The 23,897-nt window shown below is 37.6% G+C and overlaps 1 protein-coding gene across 4 annotated transcripts; it reads right to left on the bottom strand.

The window, feature by feature from the left end:
- Window positions 1–614: 614 nt before the first annotated feature.
- Window positions 615–22,566, bottom strand: LOC132035565 (DNA topoisomerase 6 subunit B). 4 transcript variants are annotated; one of them, XM_059425863.1, is made up of 19 exons: window positions 22,202–22,554; window positions 21,242–21,294; window positions 20,087–20,184; window positions 19,867–19,972; window positions 19,621–19,755; window positions 19,413–19,464; window positions 19,090–19,154; window positions 18,625–18,731; window positions 18,419–18,521; window positions 18,202–18,287; window positions 17,842–18,038; window positions 4,034–4,149; window positions 3,830–3,915; window positions 3,654–3,726; window positions 2,249–2,340; window positions 1,696–1,834; window positions 1,529–1,623; window positions 1,276–1,447; window positions 615–995 (listed from the first exon to the last, which is right to left on the bottom strand). In XM_059425863.1, exons 1-19 carry the CDS (start codon window positions 22,293–22,295, stop codon window positions 849–851), a joined length of 2,016 nt encoding a protein of 671 aa, XP_059281846.1. In that variant the 5' UTR covers window positions 22,296–22,554; the 3' UTR covers window positions 615–848. The 4 variants fall into 4 exon arrangements, with proteins under 4 accessions (XP_059281846.1, XP_059281848.1, XP_059281847.1 ...); XM_059425865.1 differs by lacking the exon at window positions 21,242–21,294 and having other exon boundaries at window positions 19,621–19,750; XM_059425864.1 differs by lacking the exon at window positions 21,242–21,294 and having other exon boundaries at window positions 22,202–22,553.
- Window positions 22,567–23,897: the final 1,331 nt, after the last annotated feature.

The raw sequence follows: 23,897 nt of genomic DNA, 5'->3' as shown, positions 1-23,897 counted from the left end.
GCCAACATATTTATAAACAACACTCAAAGACGAGTACATCGAACAACAGAAATGGCACCAAGTAGTTGGTTTGAAAGGCACCATTTAAAACAAATCTACTATTAAAAAACTATATAAAATTAAAACATGTCTATCAAAAATAACCTCTCTACCTCCTACGAGAGGGATTAGGTCTGCAACCACTCTATCCTCCCCAGCCCTCCTTGTGAGATTACAATTGGTATGTTGTTGTTATTTGTATATAAAGTTAAACCACATTTGATAAACTTCAAAAGCTCCTCCGAAAACAAATCTAAAAAAAAAAAATTACTACTTAAAATATAACCATATTTGATAAGTTTCAATGCTCCTCATCCTCCTCCAGACTATCGGAGTCTGAAGTTTTGGACTACCAAAGCTTTACTTCAAACCAGAAGGCATTCAGGTCCGAAGGTAGACGACTCTGCCAGAGCTAACATCCACCCGAAGATTTGAAATTTGAACCTAAGGTCTAAAATTAGTTTTTGCAGTGCAAACTTCAGACTCGGCGGTCTCAATTTTGAAGATCAGGGTAAATTTTAAACACTTAATAAACATCAGCTATGTGTGCGACTTAGCGAGTTAGAACAAGAAGGTTGTCACTAACATCCTCACGAAATAGGAAAATAAATCTTTTGACCTTGAATTTACATTGTATGATGATCAGTAAACATGGTTGCAATAAGTTGCACTTTCTCTTCCTATCATAATACATTTCCGCTGTGTTGTCCTCTTCACCTCTAGAATTTATACAATTCAATTGATAAAATACAAAACAAAAAATGAAATTAGAAATGACACATTCCTACGACAAGCCAGCTAGCGAATAACTAGTTATAGAGTCTGAAGACAAACATGGGGCTCTTGAAGTCGATGAAGTTCTTATCTTCATCCAGTGACTCTATGTATATGTCTTCCCGAGGTTCTTCATTCACTCCGGTCTGCGTGGCATATTCCAAACCCATTTCGTAGTCCACCTGCAACATAAAACAATGAAACCACATAGTAGTTTTTTGATCCAGATCCTTCTTGACGAAATATAGCAATATTAGCAGGTTAGGAAACCATCTCAATTTCCAGTTTTACAAGCAGGTTAATGGAACCACTTTCTTTGTCAAATTCAAAAGAGGTAAAAAGAACATCCAGCAAGTTGTGGTAGAAGTATTTGACTATAATGTCATATATATATCCTATCAAAAAAAAATGCCATAGATAAACTTCTCTGCTTTAGAATAATATTTATACAAGGATGCATACCTTTTCAACATGCTGAGCAAGCTTTTCTTTGAATGTATTTTTTGTTACTGAATTAACTGAAACTTGTTCTAGTAGGTCTGCATTATCATCCGTGTAGCGTCTCTTTTTTGATCCATGCGCATTTGTCTGTTTTAGGAGATCGTATATAGCAGCGGTAGCACTAGGAATATACCTGCATCCAGCAGAAAAATGGTATTGAATTTGACTGAAGAAACTCAAATTATTATTATGAGCCTTAAATGATCCGGCTTACTTGCTCAAATTCCGCTTCCTTTCCTGCTGCTCACGAGCATGAATCCTTTTTACAATTTTTGATTTGAGTTGATTGCAGCATTGCTGAATGGCTGTCTGGAACATTTCTTCTATTAGCCTAACGAAAAACTGTTCAATGATTTATTGACTGCAGACAATAGAAGTTACCTTGACAGCAGAAGCTATCTCACTTATGTCATCTCCAATATACTCCTTGCCAGTCCCTTTGAAGGGGATTTTGGTGCTAACAATGCTCACAAAGACACCAATCTTGTCTTGTGTTTGGTTGATTTTGTAACTGTTCCAGCTGAAAGTGACATCTTATTACACTGTCTGCTGTTGAATTTGCAACAATTTTCCCACCCTCGCCCAAAAAGGGAAAACCCAACAAAAAGAGGAAAGCAAAAGATTATGAGACGGAAAAGGAGCCTCCAAAGGAAAAAATATTTTTTCCCCTTTCCAGTGTGGCAAAAACTGGAGTCCACAAAAGATAACATATTTTTTCCCCTTTCCAGTGTCGCAAAAACTGGAGTCCACAAAAGATAGCATCTTCTATAATACTTATGCAGAAAATTTTTAAATGAGGAGAAAAATCTTCAATAATACTTACCCAGAAAAACTTTAAAGGAGAAAACATCTTCTATAAGAGAACTAGCAGAGTTTCCTAGTTTCTTTATGAATGAAAAATAATGAGCAACTTCATAGACTTTATATGCCTTACTTGATTCTCTTCATAGCAGTCCTGGTAACGACATCAGCACCTTGCTCAAAAAGAAGTGGAATCCGATTAGCAAATCGGAAAACATTCAGCCCCTAAAATTTGGTCAGGTATAGTTAGTGCAACAATATGAGAACAAGAAATTCAGAAGACAAAAGAGTTGGAAATTTCTAACACTAACATTTGCTTCTCTTTTCTTACCTTTCCTTTCCACAGATTGGTTATTAACAAAAGAAAGAAAACACTAATCATCCAACAAACAGAAGTTCAACATCTATTTATTACACAAATATGAGAAGACCAGAGGATCTGCCCAAAATACTTCTTATAGCTCCTAGGAAATATATCCTTATCACCAGGTGATTCCCTCAAGAGCCTCACCATATCGTAATGGCAAGCTCAAAACTGAAGAAAAAGAGTTTGACCATCATTAAGTGCTTCCCCAATCATTTGATCAGGTTTTTTCAATAAAATCAATTTAGGGCTGTTCTCTGTTGTACCGATTGAATAGTCTCAGTATTCGGAAAAACATTTCAGGATAATGAGCAATTTTATATACTTATCGATAATGGATTCAGTGGTCAAGTATGCCTATTTTTAAACCGAACCACACCGATATAAAGATAAGGACTTGGGAAGCAGGTTGAGCCATTCACCATTTCACTTCAGCGCGCATCTCTCAATTATCTCGTCTCTCCCTTTGCTGTCTCTCTTTGGCTTGTCGGCGACACCACAACTGGCAATTTGCGGCCAGTACTTTGGAATCTTTTGCTTCTAATATCAAAACTGACTTTCTCTTTTGATCCCACTTCATTTACAGAAACACAGCTCAAAAGTTTGAAGCATGACTTCTCTAGCTACTTCAAGAATTCAAAGCAAACCCCCATATTGCACCTTTTACAAGCTCAATATCTCCAAATCGAAAAGGTTCAATGAAAGTAAACCTACTTTGACTATTGCAATACCTCCTGTCAAGAAAATGGAGTAAAACACAGAGTACATCGTCCAGAAAGTGGAAGATACCCTGCAGAAGAAGTGCTACAGAGGAGTAAGGCAAAGACAATGGAGAATATTTTGCAGCAGAGATTCATGACCCGACCCGAACTGCTCACAAAACTGAACCAACAGATATGTTATATCAGAGAGTGTATCTACAAACCGATAACCAATTCGCCCAAACCAATTCGCCCAACTGACATATACAAATACCGGCTCAACCGGACAGATAAGCAGCCCTAAATCAAATCATCTGTAACTATTTATCAAGTGCGGATACAGATGCATTCTATTGGGTCCTTTGCTTCTAACATTGGAGATAAAATGTATTACATAGACGCAATCAGTTTCAGCACTAAACGTACCACATTGTCTATGTTGTATATACTTTACCATAAGGGAGATTTCTTACTTGTTTAACATCCTTCCCACCAACACTAACTCCAGCTTCCACGATGAATGGATGACCTTCGAATACTTGAGCACTGGACAGAAGACATAGTAGCTTTTAACAGTTCTATCATTTGTATTATCCAATCAAAGGATTCATAAAACAAAGTAGATGAAGAACTTCATATAAGATACAACCTTCCAGAATAGGTCGCAACCATATCTGGGTGCAACTCCTTTATAATGCCAAGACGTAGATTGTATTCTCCAGCAGGACTTAAAATCTGCAATGTGGCTTAGAAATCATATGCACGAGAAACTGGGAATCACCAAAACATTTATAGCTTGGTGTTGCCAAAGGAAATTGGAAAAGAGGCAAGAACTTCACAAAGAGGAACTTACGTCACCACTGGGATCATCAAATTTGGCTTGACGAAACAACTGATGGATGCGAACTATTTGCTGTGGTGTTAGAGATTTAACTGACATTTTTGGGCTAAAATCTGGACCCATCTCCCCTAGAATGTGAAAATATTCCACTTTAGTTATAATGTACACAGACTGAAGGCAACCTTTTAGTTATGTAAGTGAATATGTAGTAAGCTACAGATATATATACATAAGTACAAAGGATACAAATGCTCATTATGATGTGGCTGACACGGGGAATTCCAATATCCATTACGAAAAATTGGTGTATTAATGATAGATGTGATGACAATAAGTATAAGCTTTTCAACAGAGAACAAACCACAAAAACCCATCCGGAATGCAACTCTAGCAAGGCTGTGCTCAGTATATCACATGAATTCTTATTACATTTCCAGAATCAGACTTGAAATATTAAAATGCCAATCAACCTAACAGTAGGAGCATAGTTCTCAACATATTACATATTTTACATGCCTGACCACACTTGTCAGAAGAATTTCCAGAGCCAAAATCAACCAAAACGTAATATTCATGCAACTAACATTCCCTTGTGAAATCCCAACTTATGTTTCAAATTTCACTTGTGTCCGACACAAGTATAGTGGCTTCCAAGGAACTTAATACTCAAAATAAGACTACATTTGACCTCGTCAAGGTTTTTTCTTACTTTGTTATGTGGTCTACATTCTTATCTGCTACCAGCCATTCATTTAAGTTCCTCTCTACTTCACTATTTGTTGAAGACACAATACTAAGTAAATAAAAGTGTTCTCTTTATTAGCGTAAGCTAATAGATGAGGTATCACACATTTCAAGATGATAACAGAGTGGGCTAAAGTCTTCTATTCGAGTCTCGCCGCCATCAATTATCAAAAATAACTCCATGTGCTTGCCCATGAAAATAATGATGTCCGCCCGTGAAGGGGTGTGTTGAAGGCATGATATCAAGTATGCTTTCTCTATCAACTTAACCTTTTAGATGACGTGATCACATGTTTTAACATTATTCAACTACAACTTGCTGCTCAAATAATTCAAAATAAGTCTTCAACAATGAGAACTATGGAGAAATTTGGTCCTCCATCAGTTTTATTTTATACGATTATGTTTAACTGGACATGAAATTTAAAAAATAATTTGACTTTGCATCATATTAGTGATAGCAAAAACAATAATGATCCGAAAGCTTCTTTTTTTTTATTTTTTATACAAGGTAAAATAAGTAATGATTGGAAAGTTAGTGCAATAAAGATGACATCATATCAAATTTAAAATTGGAATACTAAAACAAATTGAATTCTTGAAAGTTCTAGAAGTATAAGTAATGTCAGAATCCAATCTTGACATAATAAATAGTGATACCCAAAGAGCAGAGAGATCAGAAGTAAGCTATCAGATAGGGTATTCACACTTAGCCCCCGGCTTACCCTTATTAAAAAAATCGTGTTAAACATTTTAGGACGTACAAAACAGAAAGAATGTCATATATTAAAATGGAAGAGTATTACATTTGGGTTATCAATATTTAGATATGAAAGAGGATTTATAACTTTTTTGGTTGAACATAATGAATGATATCCGATAAAGCAAGAAAAACAAGAATTTTTAGTTCATTGTGTTTAAGAAGGCTTAGTGCACTGTATGAATTAAATTCGAAATTTTAACTTAACAACACCAGGATAAATAGGCTACATCTCTTGCCTCAAAGAGGAAGGCAACACACTATAATGTTGTCTACAAAAGATACTAGAAGCAATATAACACCTACATTCATCAAAATGTGTGTGAGACAATTTCAAATATACCAGAATACTTGATACATATAATAATACTATATGATGTTCAGATTTCTTGAATTCAGCTTCATTTAACCATTCAATTTAACTTTGATCGGTTACTTTCTTTTCAATCTATCTTTGCAACCATTTTATGATATTTTCCACAACTTCAAATATTTTGTACAAATCAACTTAAAATTTTAAATATAGGTCCAGTCAAGCTTGAAGGAAGGAGTATATAGATATCTAAAAAGATTTTTAACCTACGGAAGGAAGTAATCAGAGATAAATATGGGGAGGGTAACAAGTGGACTACTAAACCTGTGGACAGGCCCTTATGGTGTCTGGAAATTTTTATCGGAAATTTTTGGCCAATAACTCATAGCACATCCAATTTCAAAGTTGAAAATGGACAGAAAATTTCCTTTTGGGAAGACTGTTGGCTAGGACCTAGTCCTACGAAGCAGTGTTATCAAAAGCGAAAAGCGCAAAAAAGCTCTAAGGTTAGCTGGGGCTTTAAGCGCAAAGCGCAAATAAAGTGTGGGCTTTAGTGAAAAAAAGCGCAATGGTGCAAAATTACAAATATATGTATGTTTAGTGCAAGACTAATAATAGTAAGCATGAATAACAAATATATGGACAAAGAAATTGTAAAGACATTAAGATAAAGTGAAATATCAATCATCTAGTGTCACCTCTTCAAGAGAGGCTCAATGGCAAGGAAAAGTATGTCTTAGAGCCTTGATGTTGACACTAAAGCGCACATAAAGCGAAGCGAAGCGCTCAACATGTTTTGAGCCTCGCTTCAGGGCTTAAGCGCGCCTTTGACAACACTGCTACGAAGCAGACTTCCCTGATATTTACAACCTTCGCCAGCATCAACAAGCAACTGTGGAAGAACTGTGGTCAGAACATGGATGGAATTTCAGATTTAGAAGACTCCTTAATGACTGAGAAATTGGCAGAATCACAGAATTTTTAATATCCGAGAACAATTCAAAGGACTATCTACTAATGAAGACTGCATGGTGTGGCAAAAGGATAGACATGAAGTATTCACAGTCAAGTCAGCCTGTAGAGAGCTCAACAGGTCCAACGGTTTGGCGGAATGCTGGCCATGGAAGCTGATATGGGAAGTGAAGATCCCCTACAAAGAGGCATGTTTTGTTTGGTTGCTGCCAAAAATAAGCAGTCACCTTACCCAGGACAACTTAGCCAGAAGGGGATTCCAGTGATGTTCCAGATACCACTTATGTGGAGTGCAAGCAGAGACAATCAATCAACTCATTTTACAATGTTAATGGGCAGACCAACTCTGTAAAATCTTCATCAACCTGAAAGGCATTAAATAGGTGATACCACTAGGCTTCACTGATGTTCTAGTTAATTGAAATAGGGAAGGAAGATTATCTGGTCAGAAAGAGAGATGAATGGTCGTCCCAGGATGTATTTGGTGGATATTATGGAAGGGAAGAAATCAAAGATGCTTTGAAGACAAAGGAAGCTCTCTACAGAAGAAAAAGATGAATTGTTTAGTCCTTTACTATTTTTGGTGTAAACAAGAATGTCTAGAAGAGTGTTTTCAAAGGCGTTTTCAGGGCGAGCGTATCCAAAATGCTCCGGGGCGCAAATGAAAGGCATAGATCCATAAGGAGTGAGCCCTAAAATTTGGGGCGTAAGTCCCGGGCACAAAAGCATAAGCCCCCAGCATAAAAGCGTACGCCCCCTGGGCGTTAAATTTGATTTTTTATTATTTTAAAATTATCGTAGCTATTAGTTAAGGGTGGGAAGGACTAATAAATGTGGAGATTGATGATGAAGTGGATGAAGATTTCATTTTAAAGATTATCTAGGCTACTATCATTTTTTGTGTTGTTACCTTTCTCAAATAATAATTGTAATAATTTTTTATATTATTGGTGATTTATTTGAATTTATTTGCAGAATTTTAATGAAAATTTTACTTTTACTTATTTTTAGTAATAAAATTATAAAAACTGACGATCCATGAGACATACGCCCCCCATAGATCCATGGGACTTATGCCTTGTGTCTCGGGACTTACACCTCGCCCCGTACTGCATAAAACGTCTCGCCTCACCTCGCGCTCCTGCCTCTTAAAACACTACAACAAACAACACAACAACATACCCAGTTGAATTCCACAATGTGGGGTCTGGGGAGGGTAAAGTGTACGTTAGACCTTACCCCCACCTTGGAAGGTAGGGAGGCTGTTTCCGAAAGACCCTCGGCTCAAAAGAAAACAAGGGAAAACAAGGGAAAAGAGTCAAATACAGACCAGCAAATCAAAGCAATGCGAAAATGAGAAATAACAAGAGCAAAGAAGTCATGATAAAACAGCATGGATAGACAAGACCCAACACATAAAAGCAGGATAATAATACTCCTAATACGGGAAAGAAATCCTTGCGGCCCCCACTAGCCTCTCTGCCACGATACTCGACCTCCGCACCTCCCCGTCCCCGGTCATGTCCTCGGTAAGCTAAAGTAGCGCCATATCTGCCGAATCACCTCTCCCCGTGCCTCTTTGGCCTACCCCTCCCTTTCTTCGGGCCCGCCACGCCCGGCCCTCTCGCACCTCCTCGGCGCATCAACGCATCTCCGCCCCACATGGCCGAACCATCTCGAACCTCCCTTCTGCATCTTATCCACCACGGGGACCACGCCCACGCGTGGGGTCGCCCTTCCGAATCCTATCTGTCACGCATGCTCGCACGTCCGTCTCGGCATCCACGTCTCCGCTACCGTTCATCTTATACGAGCTTTCTTAATTGGCCGACGCATTCGTCCCCATACAACATAGTCGGTCTAACCACAGCGCTTGGGAACTTTCCGCTGTTGTAGGCGGCTTTAGTATAGGCGGCACCTTTTTATCGCACAACACCCCCGATGTGAGATTCCATTTCATCCATCCCGCTCCAATACGATGTGTGACATCATCGTCAATCTCGCCATTCCCTTGGATGATCGACCCCAGGTACTTGAAACTTTCTTTCTTTGGGATGACCTGAGTATCTAGCTGCACGTCCCCGTCCCCGTCCCCTCCCTAACTCACATCACTGAACTTGCACTCTAAGTACTCTGTCTTAGTCCTGCTCAACTACTGCCTCTTAAAACACTGTGTCTAGAAAATATAGAATCTATTTTTGATGTCCTAGATTACATATAGGAAGCTTTTTAGATGTTCCTATTGTAATCTTTTTTTGGTTTGGGTGACTACACAGCTTGTGTAAGCATCCTTTATATATAATACTGTTTACCATCTTCAAAAACAAAAAGTTTTTTCAAAAAGAAAAAAATTTGGAACTCCCGCATAAAGTACTATTATTATTTTAATTGTCAAATGCCAACATTTTGCCTTACTTGGTCTATCGGTGAAAACCTCTCTACCTTCACAAGGTAGGGGTAAGGTTTGAGTACACATCACCCTCCTCAGACCCTACTTGTGGGATTACACTGGGTATGTTTATGTTGTTGTAATTGTCATAGGCTTTAAAAACCTTATAAATGTTCATGAAATGATTTGAAATGTTTATTGCTTTTTATAAATGCATCGTTGAAATATTACACTATATTGCTATTTGTGCTTCTTTTTTTTTTATAAGGTAACATCTGTATATATTAACCAGAACAGCACATAGGTTGTGCAGAAAACATATTTACAGGCAAAAAGGAAGAACAGCTGATCAAAACCTAGCAGAATCCTAGGATATCTATGATTGACTCAGTGTCTTCTATATATAGATTTGTTTACACCATTAACAAAAAAGTATAATGCAATTCAATGTGATCTTCTGTATTGAATTGCTAGTGTCTTCAAAACATCTAGAATTTCTCTCTTTCTAGATTGTCTACCATCCCCACGTTGTGGGATTTCACTGGGTTGTTGTTGTTGTTGTTGTAGATTGTCTACCATATACAAGTTGGGACAATCCTCCATCTATTCTTATCTAAAACTCCTGCTCGGGCCTCCTCCCAACCAAAAAGGACTTCAGTTATCTTCCTAGGCATTATCCAAACTATGCCTCTGCTATTTGTGCAGGTTTTATGTATCCCCAAGTATGGCCCTAACCTTATCGGAAGGAGTTAATAATACTTTTTTTTTTCAGAATGGTAAATGTTATATTTCTCAACATTAAGGATATGCTGGAGACCTCCAAAAATATCGGCCCAAAACAACAAGAGAAAACTAAAATAACTAAAGAGAACCTAAAAAATCTACTAACTGTTCAGCTTCTGCTAAACCTTGCTCTTTACACCAAAAGAAAAAAAATATTGACACAATTCTCTTTGATTTTCTGGGTTGAACTAGAAGTATTCTCAAAACATCTGTTGTTTCTTTCTCTCCAAATTGACCACCATATGCAAGGTGGTATTATCTTCCACCATTTCTTTTGGCTTTTGCTTCTTCCTCTCCTTATCCAGCAATTGAGTAGGTCTGCAGTGTGTTCTGGCATTATCCACTTAGTTTGAGACATGCTAAGGAATAGTGACCATAGCTGTGTTGTAACTTTTCAATGGAGAAACAGGTGGCTGTTGGTTTCCTCAGTCTCCTTGCAAAGGAAACATCTAGAAGCAATCTCAAATCCTCTTCTTTTTAATTTTTCATGAGTAAGGCCTGCTCTTCTAGCCACCAAGCAAGTGAAACACTTTACTTTAGTTAGGACTTTATACTTCCAAATCTGTTTCCATGGACCTGATATACCCCCTGGTTGTTCCACACTTCCTTTCTATATAGCCTGCCCACAGAGAACTTTCCATTGCTATCATACTTCCATCTTATTGTGTCTGGTTCTGTAGAAATGCCTTTAAATCCACTTAGCCGTTGTAGTAACTCAGCAACTCTACCCACTTCCCAGTCATTCAAGTTTCTTTTGAATGTAAGATTCCAACCTTGGGGACCAAGTGTCAGCCACTGATGCTTCTGAATTGCTGCAAAAAGAAAACAAATCTGGAAATGAGTTCATCTGAGGCTCATGTACAATCCAGTTCTCTTTCCAAAAAAGGATCTTGGTACCATTCCCCACCCTATAGAGAACACTTCCAGCCAGATTAGTCCATAGATTTCTAGTTGTCCTCCATACTGAGACACCATAGGTGCTAGACACTATGTTAGAACAACAATGAATGCACTGCCCATATTTGTTGATAATTACTTCCTTCCAAAGTGCATGATCCTCATAAACAAACATCCAAAGCCACTTTGTCAACAAGCATTCATTCTGTAACCCCAAATTTCTAATGCCAAGTCCACCAGAATGTCTGCTTAGTTGGGCAGTTTCCCATTTCACCAAATGCATACCTTTGTTCTCCTTGTTGCCCGACCATAGAAAATCTCTCCTCAATTTATCCAGTCTTTCTTCCACCTTAGAAGGAATGCGAAATAAAGACATGACATAAGTTGGCAATGAATCCAAAACTGAGTTAATTAGACTGACCCTTCCTCCAAGAGATAGATATTGTGCTTTCCAGTTAGCAAGTTTCTTCTCAGTTTTTTCTACAATCCCATCCCAAATTTCCAGCTCCTTCTGTTTATTGCCAAGAGGCATGGCCCAGATAAGTTGTCGGAAAATTCTCAATTTTACATCCCAGAATGTTAGCCAGACTTGGTATTTGTGGGACTTCTTTAACAGGGAAAATACTGCTCTTCCTCCAACAAACAGCTAAACCAGAAACACCCTCGAAAACCACCAAAACCAATCTGATAAAGCTAAGATGTTCTGCCCAGTGTCATCTGCATAAAGCAAGTGACAAATCTGCATCTCCTCACCTGCTTGGTTGCCTATCCTGAAACCTTTTAACCAACTATTTTGAATAGCCACCCTCGTCATACTGTTGAAGCCTTCATTAGCTAATATGAAGAGAAAAGGAGAAAGAGGATCTCCCTGTCTGAGTTCTCTTTCTGAGGGGAAAAAACCAGCAGGTTCTCCATTAACCAAAATTGCGAACCTGACAGTTTTAATGCAAAAACCAATCCACTTCAACCACCTCTCACCAAAACCCATTTGTTTGAGAATATTGACAAGGAAATCCCAATTGATATGGTCACAAGCTTTCTCTATATCTAGCTTACACATGATCCCTGAATGTTCACCTCTGAGTCTGGAGTCCACACATTCACTAGCTATGAGTGCTGCATCCATAATTTGTCTTCCTTTTATGAATGCCATTTGATGCTTATTGACTAGCTTGCTTACCACCCTCTTCAACCTCTCTGCTAGAAGTTTAGCAATAACTTTATAGACTCCACCTATGAGACTCATAGGTCTAAAGTCTCTTAGTTCAATAGCCCCTGTTTTCTTTGGAATAAGTGCCAGCCACATAAGTAGAATTGAGGCTTTTTTCAAAGACCTGATGAGCATGAAAGTGTCTGATAGCATTCATAATATCATCTTTTAGCAGATCCCAAAAAATTTGATAAAAGCTCATTCGGAAGCCATCTGGGCCTGGAGCCTTATCACTAGCACAAAGTTTGATGCAATCCAACACTTCAGTTTCATCAAATTGCCTTTGTAATCACTCGTTTTCCTCCATATTAATGCCTTCAGGCCCGGGGAGTTTAAACTCAGGCCTCCAATGTTCAGTTTCTTTGTATAAATTCAGGTAGAAACTGATGATTGCCCTTTTTATGTCTTCTGGATCTGATATAGAAGTCCCATCCACTACTGGAGTATCAATAGAATTGAGCCTCTTATGTGCTGTGGCAATTCTATGGAAGTATTTGGTGTTCTTGTCCCCCTGCTTGAGCCATTGCACTCTGGATCTCTATCTCCAAGCTATTTCCTCATTTCTGGATATTTCCTCAAATTCCATGGATAAGTGGATTTTTGGAGAAGTTCATCTTCAGTTAGGATTCTCTGCTTCTGGACCTCTTCTAGACTTGATAACTGGTGCAAGACATCCTCCTTTTTCTGTTTCCAATTGTTCCTGTTCTCCAAACCCCATACCTTCAGTTTATCTTTCAACATCTTCAATTTTGTGGCCAGAATAAATGAACCTGTTCCAGTTACACTAATAGAAATCCACCATTCCTTGACCTTGTCTCTGAATCCTTCCACTCCCATCCACCATTGTTCAAATTTGAAGCAACATTTCTTCAGACTTAAATCTCCACAAGATAGCATTATAGGATTATGATATGAGTATAGTCTAGGCAGAAGATCTTGCTTGATCTGTGTAAAGAGTTCCTCCCACTTATGAGAATACAAGAATCTATATATCCTGGAAGCTGTCATATGATTATCACCCCTTCTCCAAGTGAAGGATCCTCCAAATAAAGGAGGATCAAAGAGCACTATCTCATTTATCCAGTCAGTGAATTTAGTCATGGCTCCTGTAATTCTTTGACATTCTGACCTCTCATTGGGATATCTTGTGACATTGAAATCACCACAAACCACACATGGCACATCAAATAAACTCCTTATAAAAGTCAACTCCAACCAAAGCTCTCTTCTGATAATAATATCACAAGATGCATAGACTGCACTTAAAAACCAGGTGAGGTCCTGGTTAATACCCTCAAATTACATGTAATCACTTGTTTACCAGCCTCCACCAACTCCCCTTTCCAAAATCTTTTGTCCCACATCACCACTATCCCACCAATTCTTCCTACAACATCTAAGTGTATCTCCCCTAGCCATCTATTATGCCATAATTGCTTGATCACTTGTGCCTCAACCCACCAGTTTGATCTCTACTAAGACATAAACATCAGCCCCCCACTGTTGAATTAAACTCCTAATTTGACTCCTTTTGCTCTCCCTATTCACCCCCCTCACATTACAAGAGAGAATTTTAACCTTCATTGCATAATGCGAGGTGTTATCCTCCCCTTGTTTCTTGGTTCCCCATCTTTGAACTTCACATGAAACTCCAGGTTTCTAAGCTCCTTTGGAATTGTGTTTTTGTTATTGTTGTTGTCCTCTTTGATCTCTTCGTTTTCTTCTGCCTCAACAGTCTCCTTTTTTGGTCATTTTTTAGGAAAAACTCAAAAGCCACTTTGTCACAGCCCTAACAAGCCGCGCCAAACACTTGATTGAGACTGAGTACATTACACTGGACCCATAGTGAGGCTCTATCTTCAATTGCTTGCTCCATTAAGGAATCATTAATTTGGAGAGGAAGAGGATTGTCATCAAATGACATCTGCCCATTAGAGTTCTCGCCATGGTGAACTCCTCCTCTGATATTGCCTTCATAATTGTCGCCAGATATTGTATCCGCTAGACAGGCCACTTGCAAACCCGAATCATTGGAATCAAAACCCTCGCTCCCCCCAATACCTATCTGTTCCACTACTTGAAGAGACTTGGTCGCCCTCATAAGTGCTTCCAGCTCCTCCCAAGGAAGAGACTGGCTTGGAGCGGCTTGCATGTTGTCCTTGCCTTCAAAAATTTGATCAATAAAAGGTTTGGCAGTGGGATCCCTTTCTTTTAGTTTGGTTGGAATATGGGCTGCACCAGGCCCATTGCATATCTTGCAGTTAAAAAAGCCCAACCCCTTTTCAATCATATATGGGACCAAATTTCGAATAAGAGTGGCCACGTGACCCTCGTTAATGAGCATGTGATCACCTTTGTCCATTGGGTTTGTAACACCAAAAGGAGCAATATTCAGAGGGTTTAACTCTTTGCTTCTTTGTCCAGAACACTCAGCAGACTCTATCGCCAGCTCCATGTCTCGAGGAGTAGCCTGTTCCTTTTCTGTCAACGTACTGACACCTCGATTTAGGTGCTCACCTTCCTCGAACTTTTTGAATCTCGCCGGAGCTTCACAGCAGACCGACAATAAGAAAACAAAGTCACCGTCATTGACTTCAACATGCGATGGTATTTTTTCCATCGGCCCCTTTACCCGCAAACGAGCCCACCTTAGATGGTTTTTCAGTTAAGTTTCCTCCTCTGTCCCGATCCACCCACCACATTGCTCGCCTATTTCTTTCATCACATTGTCGGATCAAAGCTGTAGTGGGAGCCCTAGAATGCGAACCCAGAACCAATCAAATTGCACATGCTCTGGAATAGCTCCACTCGTTGGTGACCACCAATCCAGCTGCAAGTGATGATTCTTCCTCTTCCAATCACCCATTAATATGTGTTCTGCATCCCTTCTTGACTGGAACTCAAACAAAAATTAGATCCCGTTCGCATCAAAGACCTGAAGATTATGAATCCCTCTTCATGTTTGTTGGGCCCAACGTCTGACGTCGTTTCGGGTGGGTATCGTCACAGTTTGGGAATCTGCCGACCAGACTTCTGCTCAGAGGATCTTTGTCTTCAAGAACTTTGTTCACCACTGGATTCTAGATTGCCGATGTGTGGTGTTCAATTGGAGACCACCTACTCTTCTGTATTGCATCCTTCTAACTCTCCCCTCCCCTTAGCCCCATAGCAATAGCTTTCCCTTCACTTGTGTTCTTATCCTGTACCTTAGATTTTTTATTAATGAAGATGTCGATTTTTGAAGTGAGCCTACGCATTTTCTAGAAGGATGATCACAGATTTTGCATCACCATTAACTGTAACAACCGACACAAATCTACCATATTTATTGTACTTTAAGGAGCAATAAATATAGGTAGACAGATCTCTGCAATTCCAGGATTTAAAGGTTTTCCCTTTAATATCAGATGCTTCTTTAAGCCTTCTGCACAGCCACATAAGCGCCTCTCTACTCAGTCCTTCTCATGCAGAGTCTAGCACTCTCTACCCATGCATACCAAATTTCAGAAGAAGATTTGGTCTCAGTAAGGTCATATGACTTCCCCCCTAGTCTGAAATAAATTCTATTTTCCATGTAAATCAGAGAAAGAAGAAGAAAGGAAAAAAAAAAAGGAAGGAAAGAGACTGCTCAGATGAAAGAAGTTCACCAAAAAAGAAAAGAAGATCCCAAGCCTTTAGGACGAAGTCGTCGGAGTCTCTCTGGGAAACAAGAGTCGCCGGAGAAGATCGAAAGTGGTTGAAATTTTTTGGGTTGAGGTCGGAATTTTCTGGGTTGTTTCGGAGTGTAAGTATTTTGTTGTCTGAAGGGGTAAAGTTCAGGAAAGGTGTTCTTTGTGGAAGACAGAGAAAGAGATATGTTGGGTAGGGTTTGGAGGAGATTTGAGAGAGATGGTCGGAAAAAAAGTTGGGTCATGTCGGAAAAGGGGCTGGATCGGTCGGAGCTGGGGATGGAGGAGAGAGAAAGATGGAGAAAGTGGGATTAGGGCTTAACTAGAACTATGTGCCTGAGAGCATTTTTCAAAAAATCATTTAGCATTTCGAGAAAAATGATTATAATACTTATGGGGTACAATTTATGGAATTGTAGTCAACTTGAGAGGACTTTTTGGTTTGACTATTGAACACGATGGTGGCAAAAAGCCGAGATGTGCTGGGTTGTTGCCATCCCTTCCATTGCTTTTGTTGGAGAGCCCTACTCCTCTTAACAGGGCGCAAGGTCATAGACACAATTATTTTTGGACGAGCCAGGCAGTGGCGGACCTAGGATTTAAAGGCCGTGGGTGCCAATGCAACACTAAAAGATAACTGGAATTAATATTATCGTTACTAAAATTGAAATGCTAAGCAGAGGTTCGAACACAGGACGTCCTAACCGTCCAAACCTTTAAAGTTCCACCTGAAACCAGAGCACCCAGCTGTCTTGTTGGTTTCCAAGGGTGCCTTTTTAATGTTTATACCCAAATTTCATATATTTTTTATACAACTATACCTAGTTTACGTCGGGTTTAACGGGTGCTCTAGCATCACTAAATTATACATAGGTATCACGCCATCATTCTTATGTACGACTCCAGAGGTTCTATCCAATGTTGTCAAAGGTGCGCTTAAGCGGGCTTAAGCCTTGAAGCGAGACCCAAAACATGTTGAGCGCTTCGCCTCGTTTAATGTGGGCTTTAGTGTCGTTATCAAGGCTCCAAGAAAAAATTTTCCTTGCGAATGACCTTTTCCTAAAGAAGTGACACTAAACAATTGATATTTAACTTTATCTTTAAAAAAAAAAAAAAAAAATTTCTTTGCTCATATATTTGTTATTCATGCTTATTAGTCTTGGACTAAACACATATATTTGTCCAGACCCCACTTGTGGGATTACATTGGTATGTTGTTGTACTAAACATATATATTTGTATTTTTCTCCATTTGCGCCTTTTTTCATTAAAGCCCACGATTCATTTGCGCTTTGCGCTTAAAGCTCCAACGGACCTCAGAGCTTTTTTGCGCTCTTCACTTTTGATAACACTGGTTCTATGCAGTGTTGTCAAAGGAGCGCTTAACCCCTGAAGCGAGGCACAAAACATGTTGAGTGCTTCGCATCACTTTATGGGCGCTTCAGTGTCGTCATCAAGGCTCTAAGACATACTTTTTCTTGCAACAATTGATAATTTTTCTCCATTTGGGCCCTTTTTAGCTTTATTTGCGCTTAAAGGCTCAGAGGTGAAAGGACCTTAGAGCTTTTGTGCGCTTTTCTCTTTTGATAGCACTGCTATGACATGTATTTTGGAAGGTCTAGCTACGTGCTTAAGACATGCTAGTGATATGTGTATTATCTACTTGATTCCCCACACTGTTTTGATACTTCAAAAACTTCGTCTATTTAATTGAATAATTATCAAACGATTTATGGAATATTGTATTGCCATTGTACATGAATGTGCAGAACGTCATCGTGGTTTGCTTGATATTAGTTTAAGGCGTTGGATGTCAGTCACAAATGCACCCCTAAATTGGGGTGTGACAGTAAGGACAAATTTATATCTTTTCCAACTCCATTAAGTTGGTGAGTGGTAACCACTACAACAAACTGTTATCTAATAGTTACTGAATAGAATGCAGAGAATAGATAAACTGTTTTCCATGGTCAATAATCCATAGAGCACGTATGCAATCTTAGCCAGACACCCTTAAATGCCAACTAATTTTATTTTATGAAGGGATCTCACATAGATGAATGCAATCGGTTTCGAGTTCTCACCAATTAAACGATCTGCATGAGACTTCCCAATGTTTACAAATTCATGCTGAAGGAACTGCAAAAGAGTCTGTTTTGATGTTTCCGTTATAAGCCGTTTGATAAGAAGTATATCCACAGCGGATGGATGGTACTTGGTCTCAAGAGGAACTGGAGGCATTATGTCTGTTCTTCTGGCGAACCTTATTATCACATTTTTCCTACAATTAATTCAAACTATAGTGAATCAGAAGAAATGCAGCAAATCACATATTTTACGAACTCAAAATAGTGGATGTGCTTGTATCTTGCACAAACAAATTAAATCAAACAAAGGGGAAAAAAGAAGGGAGAGGGGGAAGGGGGGAGAGAGAGAGAGAGTACTCAGGAGATTCTGATAAGAATTGGAAAAGAAATTGGGCATAGGGTGTGATGACAGCCATTTGTCGCATATAATGCAATATTTTGGACTGTAAACACAGAAAGAAAAGATCAGTTTTCAGATATATAAAAGGTGAATTATTTGATTAAGTTGCTTTCAACACATGAATGAGGTGAAACTTGAGAGAACATCTGTCACAACTATTCGAGAACTACATACTCGGTATGTTGTCCAGTTCCCTTCAATAACAATCTGGATTTCAGCACCATGCCACCGTTCTTTGTTTTCCCGTTTTTCATGTACATGAATGTGAGGAATATTCCTGAAAAGTAAGCCGTAATGCAGTGATATACCTTGGAAAAGAAAAAAAACATAATCCTGTGTTACCAGGCATTTTAGCTTTCTATTTCTAGGTCATCTCATACTTGTGAATATCAATATCCAGCCTACAGAATGTGGTATAATTTTGGCTCTTCATGGAAGATGTAATTTCAATGGGAAGTCCTGTACTCATCTTGGACCAAATCAATGCCTGTAAAAATGAGAAAGAAAAAAAAGATGAAACCTTAAATTATGTTACATGGATGAGCACAATTAAAATGGAAAGAAGAATTGCAGGCTAAATTCACTGGGAGGAGCACTCTATAGTAAGAAAATATTCTCTTATCTCAGAGAAATAATCCACCCACCCTCACATTTACCTCCTAAAACAGAGAACAGAAACAAGGCGTATACCACTAACATCTAAGGCACTAAAATGTAGAATCAGAAGAAATTGAAGATCAACAATAACATAATGTTTTGTAAATGCTTTACTAAATTACAAGAATATAGAAGGCAATTGTGAAAGAATGTCAGATGATCAGGTCAAGACCAATTGCTAAACATACCATCTTTGCACCAAGACCAAATTTCCCACGTGTCTGTTTCAATCCATACTTTGTTCCAGACAGAACTGCAGTAGCACACTTTCTTAGAAAAAGGATCATGTGCAGTAATACAGAGTTACAAAAGTCAAAGCTTTCCACTTGGATCTATGACAATATTAGCAAAATGTATCCTAATAACTAAAGTAGAGAAGCCAGTCTAAAACACCTTTGCTTCTCCCAATAGAAGGTCAAGAGAAAACAAAAGAAGTTGGAACAAAACAAGAAGCAGGAACATGCAAAAGTTTCCACTGGTAAAATAACTGGAAGTGGAAATCACATCAAACCTCGTCCAAACATATTCGGGATATCATCATGTGGCATTCCTCTTCCATTATCCTAAATTAGAAGCAAAGTCGAGTGAGTAAAGTCTTTCAGGCAAGAATAATCTCCCACTAACTTGCCCAATTGATTTAATTCAACAATGTACTTTTGTTGTCTTGCATACTGAGAACAGAGTCAGCATATAGAAGAACAAATAGAAAGAGATCATACCTTGCATGTCACCCTATAATACGATGCCTCCCTACCCTTAGCTGCCTTTGTAGCTGCAGAGTCTTTTACTTTCTTCCCAAGAGCTGCATTCTTTGCTTGAATCTCTAGATGCCGAGCTTCCTTGGCAAGTCTTTTCTAGAGCACAATAGTTAGAAAAAAAATATTTAATCTGCTAAATGTCAAACAGTCAGCATAAGATGTAAATCACAATGCCATCTAAGTGAAAGTAAATCACTGCTTACACACCTCACGAGCCTTTGCTGTCTCAAAATCATCATATAGGGCTTCATCTCTTCGTTCATGGTCAGCCAGACCAATCATGGAATTAAACTTACTTCTGCCAATCTCTTCACTACAGGAGCAAAAGTGCAAAACAAAAATCAAAGCTTTGAAGAGAGGTTCCCCATAATGAATCTCTGCTAGCTCATTGAAGTAGTTAGTAAAATAGACAAAAATAATTACTTACATGGTTATCTGTACAACTGGAAGTTCAGAGATGGCTTCAGAAGAATCAAGTGCATTCTCAACTAGTTCTCTCACAGTAGTGTAAAGACATTTCCCAGGCTGAAAAAATTGAAGAAAGAATAACTTGATTTACAGCACATTTGGTGTATTATTGTTGAAGTAAGTCCCACCTCATGAAAACCTTAAGCTATTAGAAAAGGAAGAGCCTATTTCATTTAACGCCTTCAACATATCTTGAATGTGGTCATTTTTTCTAAAAAAAATTTCGGTTGGCTAATGGCAACTATGTGCAACCTTAAAAACCTCCACCTGCTCGACTGTCATTATGAATATAGGAACATCTCTTCACAAGGTGGTATAAAAATTAATTGATGAGTTATCAACAGTCTGATTGTATGCTAACCACAGGGCCTATGGAGGTTAGTTTTTGAACCTTTTCTTTAGTAAAGGTACCTAAATTTTTACTTAATTTTGAGGTACTAGATTCTGCTTTCCAACGTAACGGCTGTTAACCAAGAGCAATATTAACTTAACTTTGCTTTATAATAAAAAATAACAAAGAGCAATATTTTCTTAAAATAAAATTTCAATTTATAATTCTATGAAGACCATGCAACTTTGTTTCTCTTTTTTGCATTTACCCTTCGTTTCCATTCACTTTTCTTTTCTACTAATCCTTTTGGGTCTGCATTTTTTTATTTTGTTTCTCTATCAAGCTAGTTCTCCTGGAACATCTCTATTATTTCTCTTAGTTCAGAGTTGATCTAAGTTGTCACATTGAGGAAAGCAGCTTTTTCTGCAAGTAAAACCTGAATTCACTTAATATGATTAACAGACACGGTAAGCAAAGGTTGACTTAATGTTTTTACAAGTAATAACGAAACTCTTGAGCACTTAGACTTGGCAAAGTTTCCATTTGCATACATGACATGCACCATGACTCAGTGCAGCACATACCTCCTGTTGCAGCTAACCCTGCACCTTTTAATGACAATTTCAGTAAGAGATAATACACTCTTAAAATGCCAACAAGACAACATTATTTCATTGACATCCTTAATCATCAAACTAATCAAGATTGCAGAAAACAATTTGAGATTATAACATCAGAAAAAGTTAAAATTATAGAGACATACTAAGCATATAAGAAACTCACATTGTCAAAACCAGCAATGTTCTTGTTATCTGCAAAGAACTCAGCTGGAGACTCTACACAAATTTAAAACACGAAACCAAAAATTAAACCAAAAAAAGGCCTACAAACTGTTAAGTTCAGCAGTTTTGCCCAGACCCAACATATGACTAAAAGAATTGTGCTTAACAATTTTGTTCAGCCGTAAACTCTATGAATTCAGCCTATGCATCATATAGATAAAAAGAGACAAATCTCATGTTGGAATAATCCAATCCCAGCTAAACACTTCGTCTGATACTAAGAACCGTTTGGCCATAAAAGTTATCCATCTTTCTCCGAAATAATTTTTCACTTTTTTTGGAAATCAAGTTTCGGCCTTGAAAATTCTAAATCCAACTTGAAGTTGTATTTCAAATTTGGAAAACATCTTATAACATGTTTCCAACTCACTTTTCACTTTTGGAGCCTTGTATTTATTAACATTCAGGGCCCGTTTGGCCATGAAAATTGTGAAATTTGAAAAAAGTACTTTTTGTTTTCAAAGTGAAAAATAGAATTTGGAAATCGGAGTTGTGTTTGGCTATGAATACAAATTGTAGTCGTTTTTAAGATTTTTGTAAGTGATTTAGAATGAAAATAGTGAAAACAACTTTTTGGTGTATTTCAACACCGGGAAAAAAGTAAAAAAATATTCATGGCCAGACAGCCACTCAAACATGAACATTATTCCAAATATTCTTTGCAAGAAGTATAACCAAACACAACTCCAACTCCATAAATTTCAAATATTTAAAATCAATCGCCAAACGCCTACTAAGCGTCCATCTGCTCTGACTTTAGTGGGCAAGCTAACCTAAACTCTAGTACTTGTACCAATAGACTAGTTGAGGTGCAAGTTAGCTGAACATCACAATGCCATAATAAATACAAATACACACACACACACGCATATATATAGAGAGAAGGAGAGAGAGAACAAACTCTGTTTGAGAACGCTATCTTTGGGTTTTCGAGGGGTTTTTGATTTGCCCTTCTTCGGCATTTCCGGACTCTCACTGCTTTCTCTACTCTCCATTGAACAACAACTAGTGTTTTACTTCAACTTCATATCAGCTAGGGCTTTATTTAGTGTTCATTTCAAGTATATACTAATATCACTGTTATACGAACCTCCAGTGAAGGTGCATTGATAGTCTTCTTTTTTTTTCGGACCTTGTTAGAAAGTGAGTAACTAATCGGGTCAAGTTGCTGATGCCCGTAATGAATATGGGGCATGACCCGATAGTCACCGTACCAATGATATAGCGAAATATGCCGCCCTAACAGAAAAATTTTATGGTGTAAGAAGCACAATTATTAGGTGGCAGACAATATTTGTGTGGGATTCCTCTCATACTTTGCCAAGTGGAAATTTGGCTCCCACTTTCAGAAAAATGGGCCAAAGCAACCCCCTAAATAGATGCTTTATTTGTTGGGGAAAGAGTCAAAAATAATCCCCCTCTACTTTAGAAAAAGGGCTAAAAATATCCTCCAAACTTATTTTGGATTAAAAATACCCTTCTCATCCTTAAAGTATTCAAATATACCCCTGTTTTGACGGAAATTATCCTCCAAAATAATCCGAAATCAATTTTTAAATCCGCTCAATCAATTAAACCCGACCCAACTAAATAATAACCTATAAGATCCCAGATTTTTGACCCTTTTCCCTTATTTGTTTACTCAAAGAAACGTGTTTCTTCCTTATTTTAATGTTTTCATTAACTGAAAGTCCTTAAAATACACTTTTTATAATTATTTTATATGTAGTATATTATTTTTATACTAATTTTAAGTATTTTATATAAGTTTTCATCAAAAAATTATTTTTTCTATTAATAAATTATTTTTTCTATTAATTTTATCTCTAATAGACTAATAGGTTTTAGGCCTTAAGCCCATTTCTTAAAGGAAAAACATGAATCAAAATCAATTTATGTAAGAAAACCTATGAGATATTTAGCAATAGGTTTTTTATATTTCTTATAAACATTATTCATCTAATTAAAGCTTATAAATCTCTAGACATTCTTCATAATTCAAGGAAATTACAGCTATAATAATAAAAGGGCAGTAAATTACTATAGTTAGCAAACAATGACAAATTCTTTTTCTTATTGTAGGAAAAAATAAAAATAAATTAATATCATTAGATTTTAAAAAATAAAAAGATCGACCCAAACCAATAACAACCAAACATGATAAATGTGTATTATATCAGATTTGGTTTGGTTTTAATAACTAAAAATTGACTAAATTGATTTGATTTTAATTTTAACCAAAAACCGATCCAAATTGATTTGATGCTAGGTATAATCAATGGAGGATAAAAGATTTAAGTTTTATGCATTCAAATTTTAAAGTTTTCATTGCAATTATTATATATTAAAAATTATGGGTTTATGTCTACTATGTATTTTAATTTTTTAGTTAATTCTTACATATAAATTTATACTTCGCGTAAAAAAAAATACCGAGTTAAAAGTAATCCGATATCAAAAGGTTACATCCGCCTCTGCGTACAATGATACTCCGATGCACTTGACTGGAAGGTTACTTTAGTTGATGTTTATTCTCACTCACAATATATTCAACATTTTTATTCTTATCATTATCCTTCTTCATTTTAAACGACTTT

Source organism: Lycium ferocissimum, chromosome 10, assembly GCF_029784015.1.
Source record: "Lycium ferocissimum isolate CSIRO_LF1 chromosome 10, AGI_CSIRO_Lferr_CH_V1, whole genome shotgun sequence".
NCBI lineage: Eukaryota > Viridiplantae > Streptophyta > Magnoliopsida > Solanales > Solanaceae > Lycium > Lycium ferocissimum.
Note: the sequence above shows the minus strand (reverse complement) of the source record. Positions and strands in the feature narration are given on the sequence as shown.

Excerpts from the sequence above, each read along its gene's own strand:
- LOC132035565 (XM_059425863.1), bottom strand. The coding sequence starts at position 22,295 with ATGGAGAGTAGAGAAAGCAGTGAGAGTCCGGAAATGCCGAAGAAGGGC. Across the intron at positions 19,155-19,412 it reads CCCGAATATGTTTGGACGAG|TTCTGTCTGGAACAAAGTAT; the intron begins GTTTGATGTGAT and ends GTGCTACTGCAG. Across the intron at positions 996-1,275 it reads TTGCTCAGCATGTTGAAAAG|GTGGACTACGAAATGGGTTT; the intron begins GTATGCATCCTT and ends TTTATGTTGCAG.